At 44.9% G+C, this 16,388-nt stretch overlaps 1 protein-coding gene across 1 annotated transcript; it reads left to right on the top strand.

Moving 5' to 3' along the window:
• Positions 1-659: 659 nt before the first annotated feature.
• Positions 660-16,189, top strand: LOC143562205 (uncharacterized). The gene is made up of 9 exons (XM_077050085.1): positions 660-770; positions 1,631-1,729; positions 2,339-2,384; positions 2,456-2,504; positions 2,909-3,004; positions 3,225-3,278; positions 3,363-3,428; positions 3,635-3,713; positions 16,087-16,189. Exons 1-9 carry the CDS (start codon positions 660-662, stop codon positions 16,162-16,164), a joined length of 678 nt encoding a protein of 225 aa, XP_076906200.1. The 3' UTR covers positions 16,165-16,189.
• Positions 16,190-16,388: the final 199 nt, after the last annotated feature.

Below are 16,388 nucleotides of genomic sequence, written 5' to 3'. Positions count from 1 at the left end.
TTGGCATGCTTTTGTATTGTTGGGCTCACTACCATCTGTCATCAACAATAAAATTCTTCTCACATAAACGTCATTTCTAATGCTAGTTTCTGGCTTTAAAATATTCCAAGTCTTTGGTCTCTCCTTCATTTGGCCCTCCATCTTAGCGTCCTTTGATTGAAAAACTTCATAATAGACGGTCTTATGAAATTTAATATGGGTGTAAATTAGGGGTGTTTCCTATTCAGTTTGAAACCGACTAAATTAAAATAAAAGGGAAAATTATGAAAATTGTTCAAAAGAAGAGAGAATATGAAAATAGTTTTTGAAATTTTCAACTTACCAAAACAATCCAATGAAATCTATCGGCGCCAATACATTTGGTCTGAAATTCGTCCACCACTAAATCATTGACACGTGTAAAGTGACTGGCACAATCCGATAGTTTTACTCAAATCTATCTGTCCCGATATTTTTGTCTGAAATTCGTGTTCGCGTGAAGTTCGTCTGGCCAGATGAATTTTACGTGAGTTTCGTTGATCCTAACATCTTCATCATCTTCTCCATCTTCAACTTCGTTACATTCCCCCTTCGCTGCCGCCGCCGCCCATCTCCTTCCCAGAAGAACTCCAAGAGCTCAACATTTTTCGCACGAGCCACCGCCATCGCCAGAAATTCATATGGATTTGACCGGTGGTACCGATGGCTCGCCGGAAAATGCGGAGCTCTTGGAGTTCTTTGGGGAAGGAGATGGGTGGCGGCGGCAAAGGGAGGATGTGACGAAGATGAAGGTGAAGATGAAGATGAAGATAGTGATTTTTTGAATTTCGTCACCAAAGATGAAATTCACGTGAGATTCATCTAGTTAGACGTATTTCAAAAAACACGAATTTCTATGGAGATAATTTTCAAACAAAAACAACTTGGTCCGATTTATTTGAAGGCAAAATCCACGTGGTAGATAAAGGATGAGACATTTGTCAGAATATAAGTGGCTGTTGGAATCTATCGGTTATATCACCAATGCGTCGGATCCGATGGTTTTCAATGAATGGCTTTTGAAACTTGATATTTTCAAAGACTATTTTGATATTCTCTTTCTTCTTTTGGACTAGTTTCAGAATTTTCCAAATTAAAAAACCAAACCAAACCATATTAAAAGTTTGATTCTTGGTTTCACTAAATCTGAAATTGTTTTCAAACGAAAACCCGAGTAACAGATAATGGTTATACTTGTGTCATGCAAGTAGTTACTTTTTAGCCGTATATATGTACCTGTAACTAAAATATACACACAGATATTTCTCATCTATTTTTCCTTTCTTTCTAAAGTAATAATTATTATTTACTTAATAATAATAATAATAATTAATCTTGTGTTACTTGCAGCCAAATTACAATAGTAGAAATGAAATATAACGGTGAGGGGAAGCATAAAAAAAACTTTTAGTAGGAAAACTGAGTCGTAATTCACCGCTTATCATCGTCTCGTTTCACCGTTGAATCGCATGTCTACTGCTAGCAGTACATGTATCGGATTCAACACTCAATCGCACCTACATCATCATGTTGTACGTACATAATAATATATAATATAATGCTACCTCAATTTCATTATTAATTGCTAATTCTATGTGAAATTATTGTTCAGGTTAGGTCTGGTTTTCACACATTGAAAGCTCCTTGTACTCGATTTCAACCGAATCATTCTCAAAGGTGTCTACGACTCCGGTGTGTTCGTGGTCACGATGTGAGTTCTTCGGTTTCAAAAGTGTTTTAGAAGAATTTAGGACAATTTCATGTTTGAATGTGCTACATTGATTACTCTTTTAGTGAAAATTTAAGTTGAAGATGTTACTGTTGTTAATCTGCAATTAGAATTTGTGCTTGCTAATGTTTACTCTTGACTCCAACGTGTCACACTGTATTACTACTGTTAATGTTGACTTCAATGATCCTGACTGAATCTCATTTTAGTGGAATTTTTAGATGATTGGCTTACTTTAGGGGCTGTTTCGTCTGAACGGGGTCAGAGGTAGAAGAGTGTGTTTTGTTGCACCTCCTAATGGTTAAGTTTCATAGACATGCTTAATGATTCTGAGACTACCTCTTAATCGGTCGGGTCTGTTAATGATAGTCCAAGATTCCAAACAGCCCCTTACTGTTGTTAACATATCAACCTGCTATTTGAATTTGAATATGCTTACTTGTCACATTGATTTAAGTGAATGCTATTATAGTGAAATTTTAAGATGCAATTACTTACTTGAAGATCTTACTGTTGCTAGCATGTTAATTTGCAATTTACAATTTGAATTTGACTGTATTGCTAAGTGTTAACTCTTGACGTCAAGGTTAGCCTAATGAGTTATCAGATACTTCCAGAAGCTCTATAGAGCAACAAGGTACTGATTAATAAACATAATGTTGATTCAATAATGCAATGCTATTGAAATTTTCTTATTTTCTGTTTTAGGTTCTGCGGAGATCAATGAAAGTCAAGGGAAGTCATCCTCATCATCAGAGTATTAACTACTTTTATTCCATTATCATTGCTCGATACTTCAGGCTACTGTATGTTTTATCATTTCATATATATAAAAAGATAAACCGATAAAGAGAGGTTTTATGGTATCTTTATGTTGAGACAAGTAGTAGACTGGTGTTAGTGTATATAAGAGATTTCATTATCGTTAATTTTACATATTATTTCTCCTTTTTTAGGTTTCATGATATGTTTGGTAAAAAAATGAATTTGGATTTTTAGTGTTAAGTATAAATAAAGGATATTCCCTGGATACGTTTTGGGCAAAGTGCTCATTTATAATGAGCTGCAGCCATTGTGAAAATACTCAAAGTAGTAAATCATGTTGGTACTTGTGTTTTAAGATTTGTGTATAAATATGATTATTGTCCATGAAATTGTCAGGATATTGGAAAAGCTTAGAAGATATGGAATTTCAGGGATATTGTCTTATGGGCTACTGAACACTGCTTACTATCTCTCTGCCTTTCTAGTGGCATGGTAAGTAATACTATGTTTTGAACTTGAGGGCCAAATTTGTCAAGGGGTTATGTCAGTTGATCAATAAATGATAGAAGTGTAGTTTGAACAACCATTAAGATTCATCATCTGTTTTTCCTATCCGAGTTGTATAAAAAAGTAACCTCATCTTTAATATGTACTACAATTCAGTGCTCTTCTCATATCTACTTAATGGGAATTATGCTTATTTATGATCTAGGTTCTACATAGCACCAGCACCTGCGAAAATGGGTTATTGGGCAGCTGTTAAAAGGTGATTATTATTATTATTATTATTATTATTATTTATCATCAATTTACTATTGGATGAGAATTTGGTGTGAACAATGATGTGCAGATTTGTGAAATTGATGGCAATGGTCTGGGCTGGAAGCCAAGTAACAAAACTAGTGAGAGCTGGCGGGTGAGCTGTTTAATGGTTTCAATATTTCTATTTATCAGCATCTTAATTTATGAATTTGGTTGTAATGTGCAAAAAAATGAGGTTCAACGGTCCCCTAAATGCTTCAGTTTTCGCCGAAAAAAGAGACATATCACCAACATACGCCTATATAGTTGATATCACCAAGTTTATACTGGCGCATTATGTACGAGTTGCTTATTATGCAGGGCTTTGGCACTTGCACCTATAGTTGATAAAGGTTTAACCTTGTTCATGGCTAAATTCAAGTTCAAATCACAAGCAAAGGTTTGCTAAAATAACTAATTTCCTTTTACTTCATTCTGAGGTGGCAATATGGGCTGCTGAGCGGGCTGGGTAACGAGTCAAAATGGGTTGGATCAGTGACAGACTCTCTCTTGTTCCTTATTAAAATTAATTACAATCTTAAATATGGTTATAAAGCTACAATGTTTTAATTATATATAAAAATATGAATAAAATGATTTAGGAGGTTACATAAATTAGAAATGCACTTTGGGGGCACGTCTATGATACAATTTTCAGGGGTGGCAATCGTGTCGGGTTTTGGGTTGTCGGGTTGAATTAATAAACCCGAATACGACCCATATATTTATTCGCATGAAAGACATTAATCCTAACCCAAACACGGTTGAAAATTGTGTAACCGAACACTACATGTGTAACCAATTTATCTAAACAGGTTGTTAGTGGGTTGGCGAATGTAAAAGGGATGTAATCAAGTTATAAGTGGATTAGACATGACACGCAAAAACCTGATCATTCTCGTGTCGGTAATTGCCAGCCTAACAATATAACCAAAGTCGACCTGACTGGCCCATTCATAGACAAATCATAAATGGGTCTCTAAGCACTGGCGGAGCCACATGTTGGCCACCGGGTTCGGCCGAACCCGGTCTTTTTCGATTTTATATATAACCTATAGTATCGAATTAACAAGCGAACCCATTATTTTTCAGCGAGCGAACCCATTGACATTTCAAAATAAAAAGTTCGAACGCATGGATTATGAAAAATTTAGTTAAATTCTTTTTTAGAAACGAATATATTTTTTATAAAATAGAAAAATTTAGTTAAATTCTTTGCCGGACCTAACCCTCGTGAGAAACATTACTTAACCCCCAGATTATCCATAATCTACTCGGGGTCACTTATTGTTTCTTCATTGGCGCCATCCGTGCATAAAAGCTAGAACTAATTCAGTTTTTTCAAAACTTCTGAAAAAATGGTTAACGTTACTCCGGTCCCAAGGCCAGTAAGTGACCAAGAAACCCCGGTAACCACAACCCCAGCTACTGGGGGGAACACCGGCGGTTACACAAATTTTACGAACACTACCCCGGTTACCCAAGCCGGGGCAAGTGCAGTAAACAATATTTCATTGGGGTTCACTGATGCCCAGTTGGAGAAACAGACGAGGCTCCCTCGCCAAACACTCGATCAAGTTAAGGCGTGGGCCGAAGCACGTCAGAAGGAATTCCAAGCTGAGTTGGATGAACGCTTGCGTTCACTCCAACAGGCTGACGAATTCGGAAGCACTCGACAACAGCTCAACATGAACAGTGAGTGCGAGTACTCGGACGATGATCGGGAGGAATCCGACACTGACGCGAACCCTCGCCATAGGGCGAAAGGGAAGCGTAAAGAAACGGACTTCCAACCAAGAAGGAATTTCGGATAAACCTTCAAACCAAGGAACGCGGGGGGAAACCCACGCGACTTCTCCAAAACCTTTAGACCAACTGCTGAAAATGCGGGAACATCCAAGTTTGCAAGGGACATTGCGGAAGCAATCGCCCCGAGAAGTGCCAAACAGATGTCCAACATCGGCACTTATGATGGTCTATCCGACCCAGACGATCACTTGAACAGATTCATAGCGGGGGCAACCGTCAGTAACTGGACGGAACCCTCGTGGTGTTATATGTTCCAGATGACGCTGGTTGGAGCGGCCAGGGCGTGGTTTGATCGTTTACCAGTCCACCACATCTATGATTGGGCGGACTTTCAACACAAGTTCAGCCAACACTTCAGTCAACAGAGGAAATATACTGAAGAGCAGTGGACGATCCTCAACTGCGTGAGAGAGGAAGATGAATCTTTACTAGACTTCATCACTCGCTTCAACTCCAAAAAGCTGAGTCTGGGCAACATAAGTGAAGATCTTGTTCGCCGCCGCTTTCATCCAGGGCGCCGAATACCCAGAGCTTATCCGCACGTTGACGGGTAAGGACGGCATGCCATCCACATGGGATGCCATCATGACGGCGGCCAAGCGCTTTGCCGAGACGAAGAAGCAACTGGGTAGGGATCTTCCCCAGAGTACACACCTCTACACGCAGAGGACCAGAGAAAACAATGTTCGGATCGCCCGGCAGAACAAAAAGAGGAAGCTAGGTATTTGGCAGTCAAGGGTAAACTTTGACACCTCATCCAGCTCTCGCCCTCTTGTTGGCGGAAGGGATAACACGCACCCTTCAAGCCGAAAACACCGGTGGACGCCACTCACCAAAAGCGTCACGGAGATATTTGCCACCGAAAAACTCCCATGGCCAAAAGCTCCAATGATCCGACAGCGACCTAATGCGGATCAGATCAAATCCTGTGACTTCCACGGGACAAAGGGTCACAATACAGAGGAGTGTACATCCTTGAAGGATATTGTTGAAACATTCGTCAAGGATGGAAGACTTGCACACCTTGTGGCATCAATCAAGAACGGAGGAAGGAATGATAACTGGTATAAAGGCAACGGACGAAAGCCCGTTGACATCAGCATCCACATGGTTCATGGCAACATTAGAGGAAGAAAAAGACGAACGACAGAACCATGCGAATGGAAGGAAGCTGAGGTGCGCTTCCCGCGAGTGCCAGGAGGACCCAGCAAGGAAGGCCCTATCGTCATTAAAAGCCAGCTGGGGCATTACATAACTTCCCGCACTCTTGCTGACAACGGCGCCTCGTCAACGGTTATGTACAGGCAGTTCTTCGACAAGCTAGACGACGAAGACAAAGAACGCCTGGAAACGGTTTACGCCTCAATGGAAGGGTTCGACGGCAGCACAAACACACCCCTGGGTATCCTATCTTTCCCCGTCATTCTCACGGACGGAAAATACTCTCGCACCGAAGACGTGGACTTCGTCGTAATGAGGAAGCCACATCACACATACGACATTCTCTTCGGGAGAGACGGGATGGCAAGATTCAACGTCGTGGTATCTTCAGTCCACGGCATGATGGGATGGCCAACTGCTGAGGTGTAGCGATGATCACCGGTATCCCCCAGGTATGCATCGCATCCGTCTCATCTAAACCCAAATCAAAGATGGCTAAACCAACCATCACCGAACCAGAAAAATGGGCCCTCAATGGCAAATACCCTGACCAGGCTGTTACAATTGGCCCAACAATCACTGATCCTACGCGCACCTTACTCAAACGCTTACTACAGAGAAACACTGACATCTTCGCGTGGACACCAGCTGACATGACTGGTGTACCTCGAAGTAAAGCAGAGCATAAGCTCAAGTGTGACCCGGCTTTTACGCCAGTCATACAAAAGCGCAGAGTAATGGGGGCGGAACAGGCTAACGCGTGTAGAACCCAAGTCAAGGAACTCCTTGACGCGGGCATCGTACGCGTTAGTAGATATCAAACATGGGTTGCAAATCCCGTTATGGTACCGAAGGCTAACAAACAATGGCGCATGTGTATAGATTTCAAAGATTTAAACAAAGCATGCCCCAAAGATTGTTACCCGTTACCCGAAATTGACCTCAAAGTGGATTCATTAGCATCGTTTCGCCTTAAATGCTTCCTTGACGCATATAAGGGGTACCATCAAATCCACATGGCTGTAGATGATCAGGACAAAACCGCATTTCGGACGCCCGATGGCACATTTTGTTATCAAATGATGCCATTCGGTCTTAAGAATGCAGGGTCCACATACCAACGCCTGATGGACAAAGAGTTTCATGCCCAAATTGGAGAAACTTGGAAGTCTACATGGATGATTTGGTCATCAAAAGCCCTGAGCCAGAAGCGATGTTGAAAGACATCAAAGAAACTTTCAACACGCTCAGAAAGATAAACATGAAGCTCAACCCGAGCAAGTGTTCCTTTGGGATGGAAGAAGGGAAGTTCTTGGGAGTCATTGTTACTAAAGATGGCTTCAGAGCGAACCCTGAAAAGGTCGAAGCCATTATCAAAATGGAATCACCTACTACCATCAAGCAAGCCCAGACACTGAATGGACGCCTAGTCGCACTTAACCGCTTTTTGTCAAACCATGCGGATAGGTCGTTCCCATTCGTGTCAACATTGAGAAACTGTTTAAAGAAAACGCACTTCCGCTGGACACCAGAAGCGGAAGCAGCTTTTCAGGAAATTCGGTCACGCTTGATCGAACTCCCAACGCTCACAGCACCAGAAGCGGGGGAAGAATTAATCATATATCTTTCTGCCACAGATTGAGCAACCGGGGCAGTCCTGCTAGTAGAGCGAAAAGGTATCCAGATGCCTATTTACTATGTTAGCCGTGTCCTAACAGACGTAGAAACCCGGTACTCTACCCTGGAAAAACTAGTCTTAGCACTTGTACAGGCTTCACGCAGGCTAAGACGATATTTCCAAGGTCACCCAATCACCATTCTCACCAGCTTCAAACTTGCAAACGTTCTAGGCAAACCCGAGTTATCGGGACGTCTAGCCAAATGGGCAATTGAGTTGGGGGAATATGCGATAAAGTACAAGCCAAGACCAGCCATAAAAGGCCAGGTCCTGGCCGACTTTATAGCAGAAGTCCCCGCTTCGCGGGAGAAAGAGTGCCAGGAGGAGGCTTAACCCTCCCCAGCACAGGACATCAATGATGTCTGGCAGCAGCCAGCAACGAGGGTTCAGGCGCAGGGTTGAAACTAACCAACCCAGCAGGCCAAGAATACACTTACGCTATTCGACTGGATTTTCCAAGTACGAATAACGAAGCCGAGTATGAAGCATTCTTGGCCGGGCTGAGAATTGCGCGTAAAATGGGAGTGAAAAACTTGGAAGCCCACGTGGATTCCATGTTAGTAGCCAACCAAATAAACGGAACGTACACGGCCGTGAACGACACAATGGCCCTGTACCTCGCACAAGCAAAAACCCTTATGCGCGATTTTAATGATTGTAAAGTCATACACGTCAAGCGTAGCGAAAACAAATCTGCGGATGCGTTAAGCAAGCTTGCATCATTAGCCTTCACCCATTTGGGAAAGAACATCCGCATTGAACTCCTTGAAACACCATCAGTCCCGCACAAGGAAATTTGTGTCATCCAAACCGGCACAGAAACGTGGATGACACCGATAATAAATTACCTTGCAGCGGGTATACTACCAGAGTCAAAAACACAGGCAAGAAAAATACGTTGTAAAGCATTAAACTATCAACTCATCGATGACATCCTTTACAGACGTAACTTTCTTGGCCCACTCTTAAGATGCGTGGACAACCAAGATGCTGACTACCTCCTAAGGGAAGTACACGAAGGCATCTGTGGAGTACACGCAGGTCCACGCGCTGTTGTAGCTAAGTTAAACAACGCGGGATACTTTTGGCCGGGGATGCATACGGATGCGCTGGCATACATCAGAAAGTGTAGGTCTTGCCAGCTCTACGCACCCAACACGCATCGCCCGAAGAATGAACTTGTTCCAGTCACCTCTTCATGGCCATTTCAGAAGTGGGCCATCGATGTGACAGGCCCATTTCCTACAGCAGCAGGAAACGTTCAGTTCCTAGTGGTAGCTATCGACTACTTCACCAAGTGGATAGAAGCAAAACCCTTAGCCCAAACAACCGCAAAACATATTAAAAAATTTATTTGGGAATTTATTATTTGTCGTTTTGGACTTCCACAGACTTTGGTGAGTGATAACGGCACCAACTTTGCTGACAAGAAGCTACAAAAGTGGCTGGAAGAACTTCAAATCACCCACACCTTTACCTCAGTAGTGCACCCGCAAGGTAACGGTGAGGTGGAAAAAGCAAATAAAAGCATCGTCGAAGGCATAAAGAAAAGACTCCTGGAACACAGATCCGGCTGGGTAGACGAAGTTCCACACGTCCTTTGGGCAAACAGAACGCTGAAAAAGGCCAGTACGGGAGAAACCCCGTTCAGCCTCACTTATGGCACTGAAGCCATGGTCCCAGTCGAAATTGGTTTGCCCTCACCAAGGGTCTTGATTCGGCCAGAAGACAATGATGCGGAAAGACGGTTAGACATTATGCTAACCGAGGAACGCAGAGACTTAGCCGCAGCGCGTGAAGAAAACTACAAGCGACAAATGCAAAAGTACTACAACACGCGGGTAAAACTCTGCAACTTCAATGTAGGAGACTACATATTGCGTAACAACGAGGCTTCAAACCAAGAGCGCCCAGGAAAACTGGCACCGGTCTGGGAAGGACCGTACATTATCAAAGAAGTTTTGGGAAAAGGCGCATACCGGCTCGAAAGGTTCGATGGCACTCCTATCCCAAGAACATGGAACGGAGCTCAATTACGCAAATGTTACATGTAGATCAATTCCAAACTTGTAAAGAAAAGGCCTAGAGCCACTTCTAATGGAAATGATTCTCCTTTATCACATTGTGTTGATAGCCTTACCTTTATACTTATGAACTTCCCACACTGATGCCGGTATTCACCGCATAAATATGGGAAGAAGTAAGTCGTTGCGTGTGGAAGGCGGCAAAACCCGCATAAACACATAAAACGGTAAAAATTTCTAAGGAAAACCTTCACGCAGGTCAGCTATAGGTGAAGTTTGGTCATCCCAATAAATGAAAGTGACGGTCCTACCCGCACAATCATGATAGAGGAAACTGAACATTGATCTATTGGCAACCGCGCGTCGAAAGGTTAACTTATTCAAAACACTTAGAAAATTTCAAAGGAAAAGATGAGGAAAACTTTCACGCGGGTCAGATATAGGTAAAGTTTAGTCATCCTACTAAGTGAAAGTGACGGTCTTATCCGCACAATCACGAAAGAGGAAGCAAAACTTTAACTTATTATCTGCCACGTTGAAAAGTTAACTTATCTAAGTACTCAAGAAATTGCTAAGTTAAAACAAAATATGCGTGAAATAAACAAGGCAAGGCATTAACAAATAATCTTTATTCCATCAACATTCAAACATTAAAAGAATTGCTGGGTACATACCCGCATACAAGATTAGAAGTCTACAAACATAAAAATCTACTCTAATGGTGGAAAGGGATCTAAAGTATCAAGCTTCAGGACCACTCCCACTTGGACCCGCACCATCAGTAGAGTGTGGCGGTTCAAGGAAAGCTTTGAGGATAGTTAGCCCATCATCAGCAGCAGCAATCTCGTTTACCTTCTCCACCACCGGATGCGGGAAGGCGGCATACTGATTCACTGCTTGGTCATACGCAGCTTCAGTATCCACATTGTAAAGAGGGAAGTTGGAAGGCGGAATGCCTTGTTCAACAAACCCTAGACCAAGCAAGAAGCCAGCCTTTTCCCCATCCTCATGAGAAGCGTTGAGGGCTGCGCTCATCGCATCGTCATATGATGTGTTCGTGAACACCCGATGCACAACCTAAAAAACATAAATATATCAAAAACTCTTCTAAGTGTAAGGAAAAGCGTAAAGAAATTGTGAAACTGCGCATACCTACGACAACGCTTCTCGAAGAAGCCATTCCTTGGTAACCAGAGCCTCCTGGAGGCCAGCTTGAGCTTCATAACGGGCGCGTTCGGCTTCGTTCTTTGTAAGGTTGGCAAGCAACACATCTTTGGCTGCAGCCTCTTCGACGCCCTTTAGCTTACGCTCAGTTTGGTCAAGCACCCCCCTCTGGTCCAAGATCTCTTGGAGCTTCTTGGCATCTTCCATGGCCAAAGCATCATGAGCCTGCTGGAGCCTCTCTAATTTGGCTTTAAGTTCCTCATTCTCGATGCGTAGAGGCTCAGCAACAGCTTCAGCCTTGGTGGCCCTCTCGGTTGCATTCCGTGCAGTTTCCTTGGCCAACCGAAGCTGTTCGTTAACAGCTTGGGCAGCCTTGGAACGGGCCTCGAGCCGGGCCTAACTTCAACCTCGAGGGCCTTGAAGGTCTTCTCCTTTTCCGCAGCAACGGCGGCAAGCTTCGCATTCTCCTCCCGGATAGCCCGCGCCTGAGCCACTTCAAGGCCACGCGCCGTCTTTAACTTGTCGTTTTCACGTCGAAGTAGCTCGACGCGCGGCTGCATTCCGGCGAGGAGGATTCAGAGCTCGTTGGACAGCCTACCTTCCTGGTAGCTGGCCATAGCCTCCCCCAGCGCACCGCTTGGGGCGGCGTGACGCGCCCATTCGACGCACTACTCAGCAGTCCGGAGGGTCGTTCCCCGGCGGATATTCCACCGAGGAGCGTACACCTCGTTGGAATCACGAATTGCAATAAAACAAAAAACAGTTAAAAGAGAGAAATGATGAAAGGGATATAGGCCAAAATAACCCTACGCACCTGTAGGGTCGACAACAGGCCGATAGCCACCAAACCCATCACCTGAACCTAAGGGATATCCATCCAAAAGGTCAAGGAGACGGGAAGGAGGCAAGGATTGGCTAGACGCCCCAACCCCAAACGTACCTGAAGGACTGGCCGTAGTCGCAGGCGCCGGAGGAGGCATGGTGGAGGCTGCCGCGGTGGAAACCAACGGAGGTGAACTCACCGGAGGTGAACTCACAACCGTGGCCACGGCTACGGAAGAACCCGCAAGAGAAATCACCGCCGGCTCAGTGATGGATTCTGTGAAAATGGCACTGACAGCCGGCGAGGATAATGTTACAGCTGGAATAGTTGGCTCAACGGGATGAGCAACTGAACCAGTACTGCAAGCAGGCGTAGCCGCCTGGGTCATCGCCTCGGGTAGGTTGACCAAACCTACCTTCATGGGTCCAGAGCTGCTCCCTCCCGCTCCACTCTGGAATGCCGTAGCATCCACGCCTGCACGAAGACAAGATATATAAGTATAATAGCGGAAAGATATGAAGTTAAAGTTATATACACTTACGGGTCCTTTTAAGCTTGAAGGTGCGAACAGGCGGGGACGAACCCGATGGAGCCGGCCTCTTCGTACCGGTCACCGTCGTCGTCCTGGGTTGCTCGGAGGTGACAGCCGTTTCAACCTCCGGAGCAGTGGTCTCAACACCACCTGGGTTCCCCGCCGCTTCTTCACTCTCGGTCTCCGACTCAGACCGGTTCCCCTGATCGGCAGTGGAGGCAACCTTCGCCTTGCCCTTCCCGCCGACAGCCTTCTTCTTCCGCGCAAGAAAAGGACCATCTGCGGATTCCTCATCAGAAGATGACAAGATTAGAGGAATTCCAGCAGAGGTTTCAGCATTCAGAGGGCGAGGGTTAAATAGTCTTTTACCTGGCCGCGTGGCGCTCAGTATTTCGTGGCCTGGCGGGTAGGCCTCCACAAACCGATCCGCAGTCTGCGCAAGGATGGGCAACTCGTTCTCGTCAAGAGCACGAGTACCCAACCGAGCGGGACCGTCAGCTTCCCGCGGATGCAGGAGGGACTGCAAGTCATTTCCCTCTGAAATAAAAAGAAAAACAGTTAGAAAAAACCTTAAATCAACAAAGAAGACGGAGCATACCGTAAGGGATAAAGTTCAAACCGTATTCAAGTACGATGGGAATCTGTGGCGCATCCGCCCCAGCATCCTTCCACACCCTGCTCATACCGAGCATCACCATCCTGGACTCCGGAAAGCGGTAAACCGGAGTCTGGATCCGGGAAATCTTGGAGAACCATTCCGCCTCCTGGTAGTTGGAGGCGTGAAGGCTGGGGAGAGCTCTCCCGTTCTTAAATGTCATCGCTATAGGGACGACACGGGCAGAGATGTAAAAGAACTCCCGCTTCCAAGACCGAAGACTGCGCTCGGTAGCGCAGATCTTCGAACCCTTGATCCGGGTGACCAGGATATACCAGCCTTGGATACACCTCCAGGAGTAGAAGGTCATCAGGCGGTCGACGTGGGGATCCACGCCAAGAATGAGGCACACCCACTCAAAATGGCGGATCTTGGCGATCGCCATTGGGTGTACCTCGGTCAGGTGCACACCGTGTCTATCCAGAACACGGTATACAAACTTCGTCAACGGGAACCTAAGATTCCCATAGACGAAGAAAGCGGCATATACCCCTATTTTGCCCTTGGGGGCATCGTACACCGTCTGGTGTGGCTCCGGAAACTCAGGCTCGAACGGCTCGAGCATGAACTTCCGGACGATGTACCGGTAAAGCTCGATGGGAAGAGCACACTGGCATTCTCCAGCAGTGCTCTTATCGGACGTAGACGTCGGGTTCTCGACATACAAGTCAGACTCCTCGACGGTAGCTTCTGGTTCATGAGTAGACGACATGTTTTGGAGGTAAAGAACGATTTCAGGAGAATGCTCGACAGAAAGTTAGAGTATTCGCTAGAAATCGCTTAGAAGAAGAAGAAAGAAGTGAAAGTGTGGATTATCGTGAACCCTCTCCCCCTTTATATACTCATCGCAATGAATGTGATGAATTTAATGCGGAGGAGAGAGAAAAGAGCTGGTGCAATGAAGCTATGACACGTGGAAAAAGCAAGCTGGCAACAGCTGTTGACGGGACGCGCGCCGTAAAATCCGCGCCCACGCGCCTGAAAAAGCGTCTGGAATGACTATATACTGTCACGTCGCCATAACTTCCTGCACGTTCTGACACTGTCAGAAGAAACCGTCGGACGACGTTTCAACAGTTTGGACTGTTCTTATCCTTTCACCAACTCTTCGAATTTCAAAAAGATTCAAAAGTAAGCGGGACTATACCCCTTACCTTGGCAACCAAGTAACTATAAGACAGGTGCGAGTACAGTGTCAATACAAAACCCTTCACATACTTAGCACCCGCAGGGAATGGACGCCAAGAATACCTTGGAAGTAAGATAACTATAAGACGAGTGCGGGTACAGTGTCAAGGCGAAACCCTTCACATACTTAGCACTCGCAGGGAATTGAAACCAAGAAGGATCTTCTGGGCCATGCTTGCGGAAAGGGAAATAACATCCCCGCATAGCGGGAACGTTGAGAACTAGATTGTTTGAAGCTCAAAGATGGAATTGGTTCTTTAACATAATTGATCACTATGTTTAAAACTACCGAAACCTCATGGAGAATCTACACAAGTGAAACTCAACGCTCCTGACTTGCGAGGGGGTTACACACCTACCCGCATCATACCCAAAGATCAAGCAGAAAAGTCGGGAATTTCTGCACGTGACATTAGGGAAACCGCGGGAAGAATCCCCACGGACAACCTTAAAACTAAATCCTTTTCAAAACTCCTTGCTTAAGTCCAAAGTTCACCTCACTTATTAACAATTCATGAGAAGAACATTGGACTGGGGGGACTTGAGGAGGTAGTTCCCAGCAGAGCCCAGTTGGACCCGCAATACTCACCTTGAAGAGGGACGTCTGCGCAAGGACCAACTGGTTCCGCAGGACCCACCATGCTCAGAGATGAAGACCTTACGCGCAGTACGCCAGCTGTTCCCGCAGGGAAAGCCTCCCAATGGTGAAGTACCCCGCCTGTCCCCGCAGCTGCGGATACAAGCCATCAGGGAAGGCTACCCGCACTAATAGCAAGGCTACACGCACAAGGCACTAACTCTCAATAATCAGTGTCACCTGAAGGAATGAGCAAGGCGGGAATACTCCCGCCCAAATGAGCCAGTCCGTATGCTTCTGGAAGATCTTTTGTACTATACCTGCCAAGGTATGGACAAAATAGACAAGATCTGACCAAAGCAGCCCATGAACCAATCACAGGGTGACAGCTCACCGACAACAGTACGAGGAGCATGCTCTAGTACTGTTTGTCACTATTAGCCGCTGCCTACTCACCAACCCTTGTCGTGGCACGCACATAGCCTGCAGTTGGTGGAAAGGGAACAGTACAAAGCCGGCCTTGTCACTATCAGCCGCTGCCTACCCACCAACCAGCATGGCACGTGCGTAGCCCATAGTTGGTAGAACAGGAATATTATACAGCTGGCTGTACCTGCTTGGAAACCTACCTTCGGCTATAAATACTCCAACACCTTGGAACGGTAGGATCATCTTGTATTTTACCTTCACTAGTTATTTCTCTCAATATACACTTATATTCAGAGCAATCTAGTCTGATTCTCATGCCGGAGGGTGGTCACAAGGAGGAACCCCCCCCCCTTCTCAGTGACGAGCTCACGGTGTCTGTTTTGCAGGTCATCTGAAGAACATCCTTCTTTGTCGGACCTAACCCTCGTGGGAAACATTACTTAACCCCCAGATTATCCATAATCTACTCGGGGTCACTTAGTGTTTCTTCAGTTATATCTTTTTTATTTAATATGACTTTGTATTTTATTAAATGTTGGTGATGTACTTTTGTTATAATAATGATATTGCATTTTATTTATCTGACCTAATGAATGACCTGACTCGACCCGATACACCCGGGTCCGAAAACTTTAACGGCTGAAAAAACTCAAGCACTGACAAATCCCGAACCCATAGGATAAATTTCCTGGCTCCGCCATTGTCTCTAAGTGTTATTTATAACAATCTGCAGGCCTTCACAGTGATCGTCGGGTGCTGTTTTGGACTTGCTGCTGTTCTGTTTATCGTTGTGACGTTGCTTTCGGCATAAACCTTAATCTTTTCTATTTACGTTCCTTTTTATTTTGGTGTTATGTCTCTCTAGTGTTTCGATATGTCATTTGAATCGACAGGAGTGTTTTGTCTTTTCCTTCTTTGGTTTTCTTGAATTAATTTCCAGGGATAAGTTGGCTTTTCAGAATATCCCGTTTACACTTCTTTTTGTTGATGAGCTCTTAAAAGTGTTGTAATCTATTCATTTAATCATTTTTCGTA

Source organism: Bidens hawaiensis, unplaced genomic scaffold, assembly GCF_021521415.1.
Source record: "Bidens hawaiensis isolate Kalapana, Puna unplaced genomic scaffold, B.hawaiensis_p1.1 tig00020919_1, whole genome shotgun sequence".
Taxonomy (NCBI): Eukaryota; Viridiplantae; Streptophyta; class Magnoliopsida; order Asterales; family Asteraceae; genus Bidens; species Bidens hawaiensis.
This window is presented reverse-complemented; position numbering and strand designations above follow the sequence as displayed.

What these genes read in the sequence shown, in the direction of transcription:
- LOC143562205 (XM_077050085.1), top strand. Translation starts at nt 660, where the DNA reads ATGGATTTGACCGGTGGTACCGATGGCTCGCCGGAAAATGCGGAGCTC. An exon ending in GGTGTGTTCGTGGTCACGAT is followed by an intron (nt 1,730 to 2,338) that starts GTGAGTTCTTCG and finishes CGTCAAGGTTAG; the next exon opens with CCTAATGAGTTATCAGATAC. An exon ending in AAGTCATCCTCATCATCAGA is followed by an intron (nt 2,505 to 2,908) that starts GTATTAACTACT and finishes TGAAATTGTCAG; the next exon opens with GATATTGGAAAAGCTTAGAA.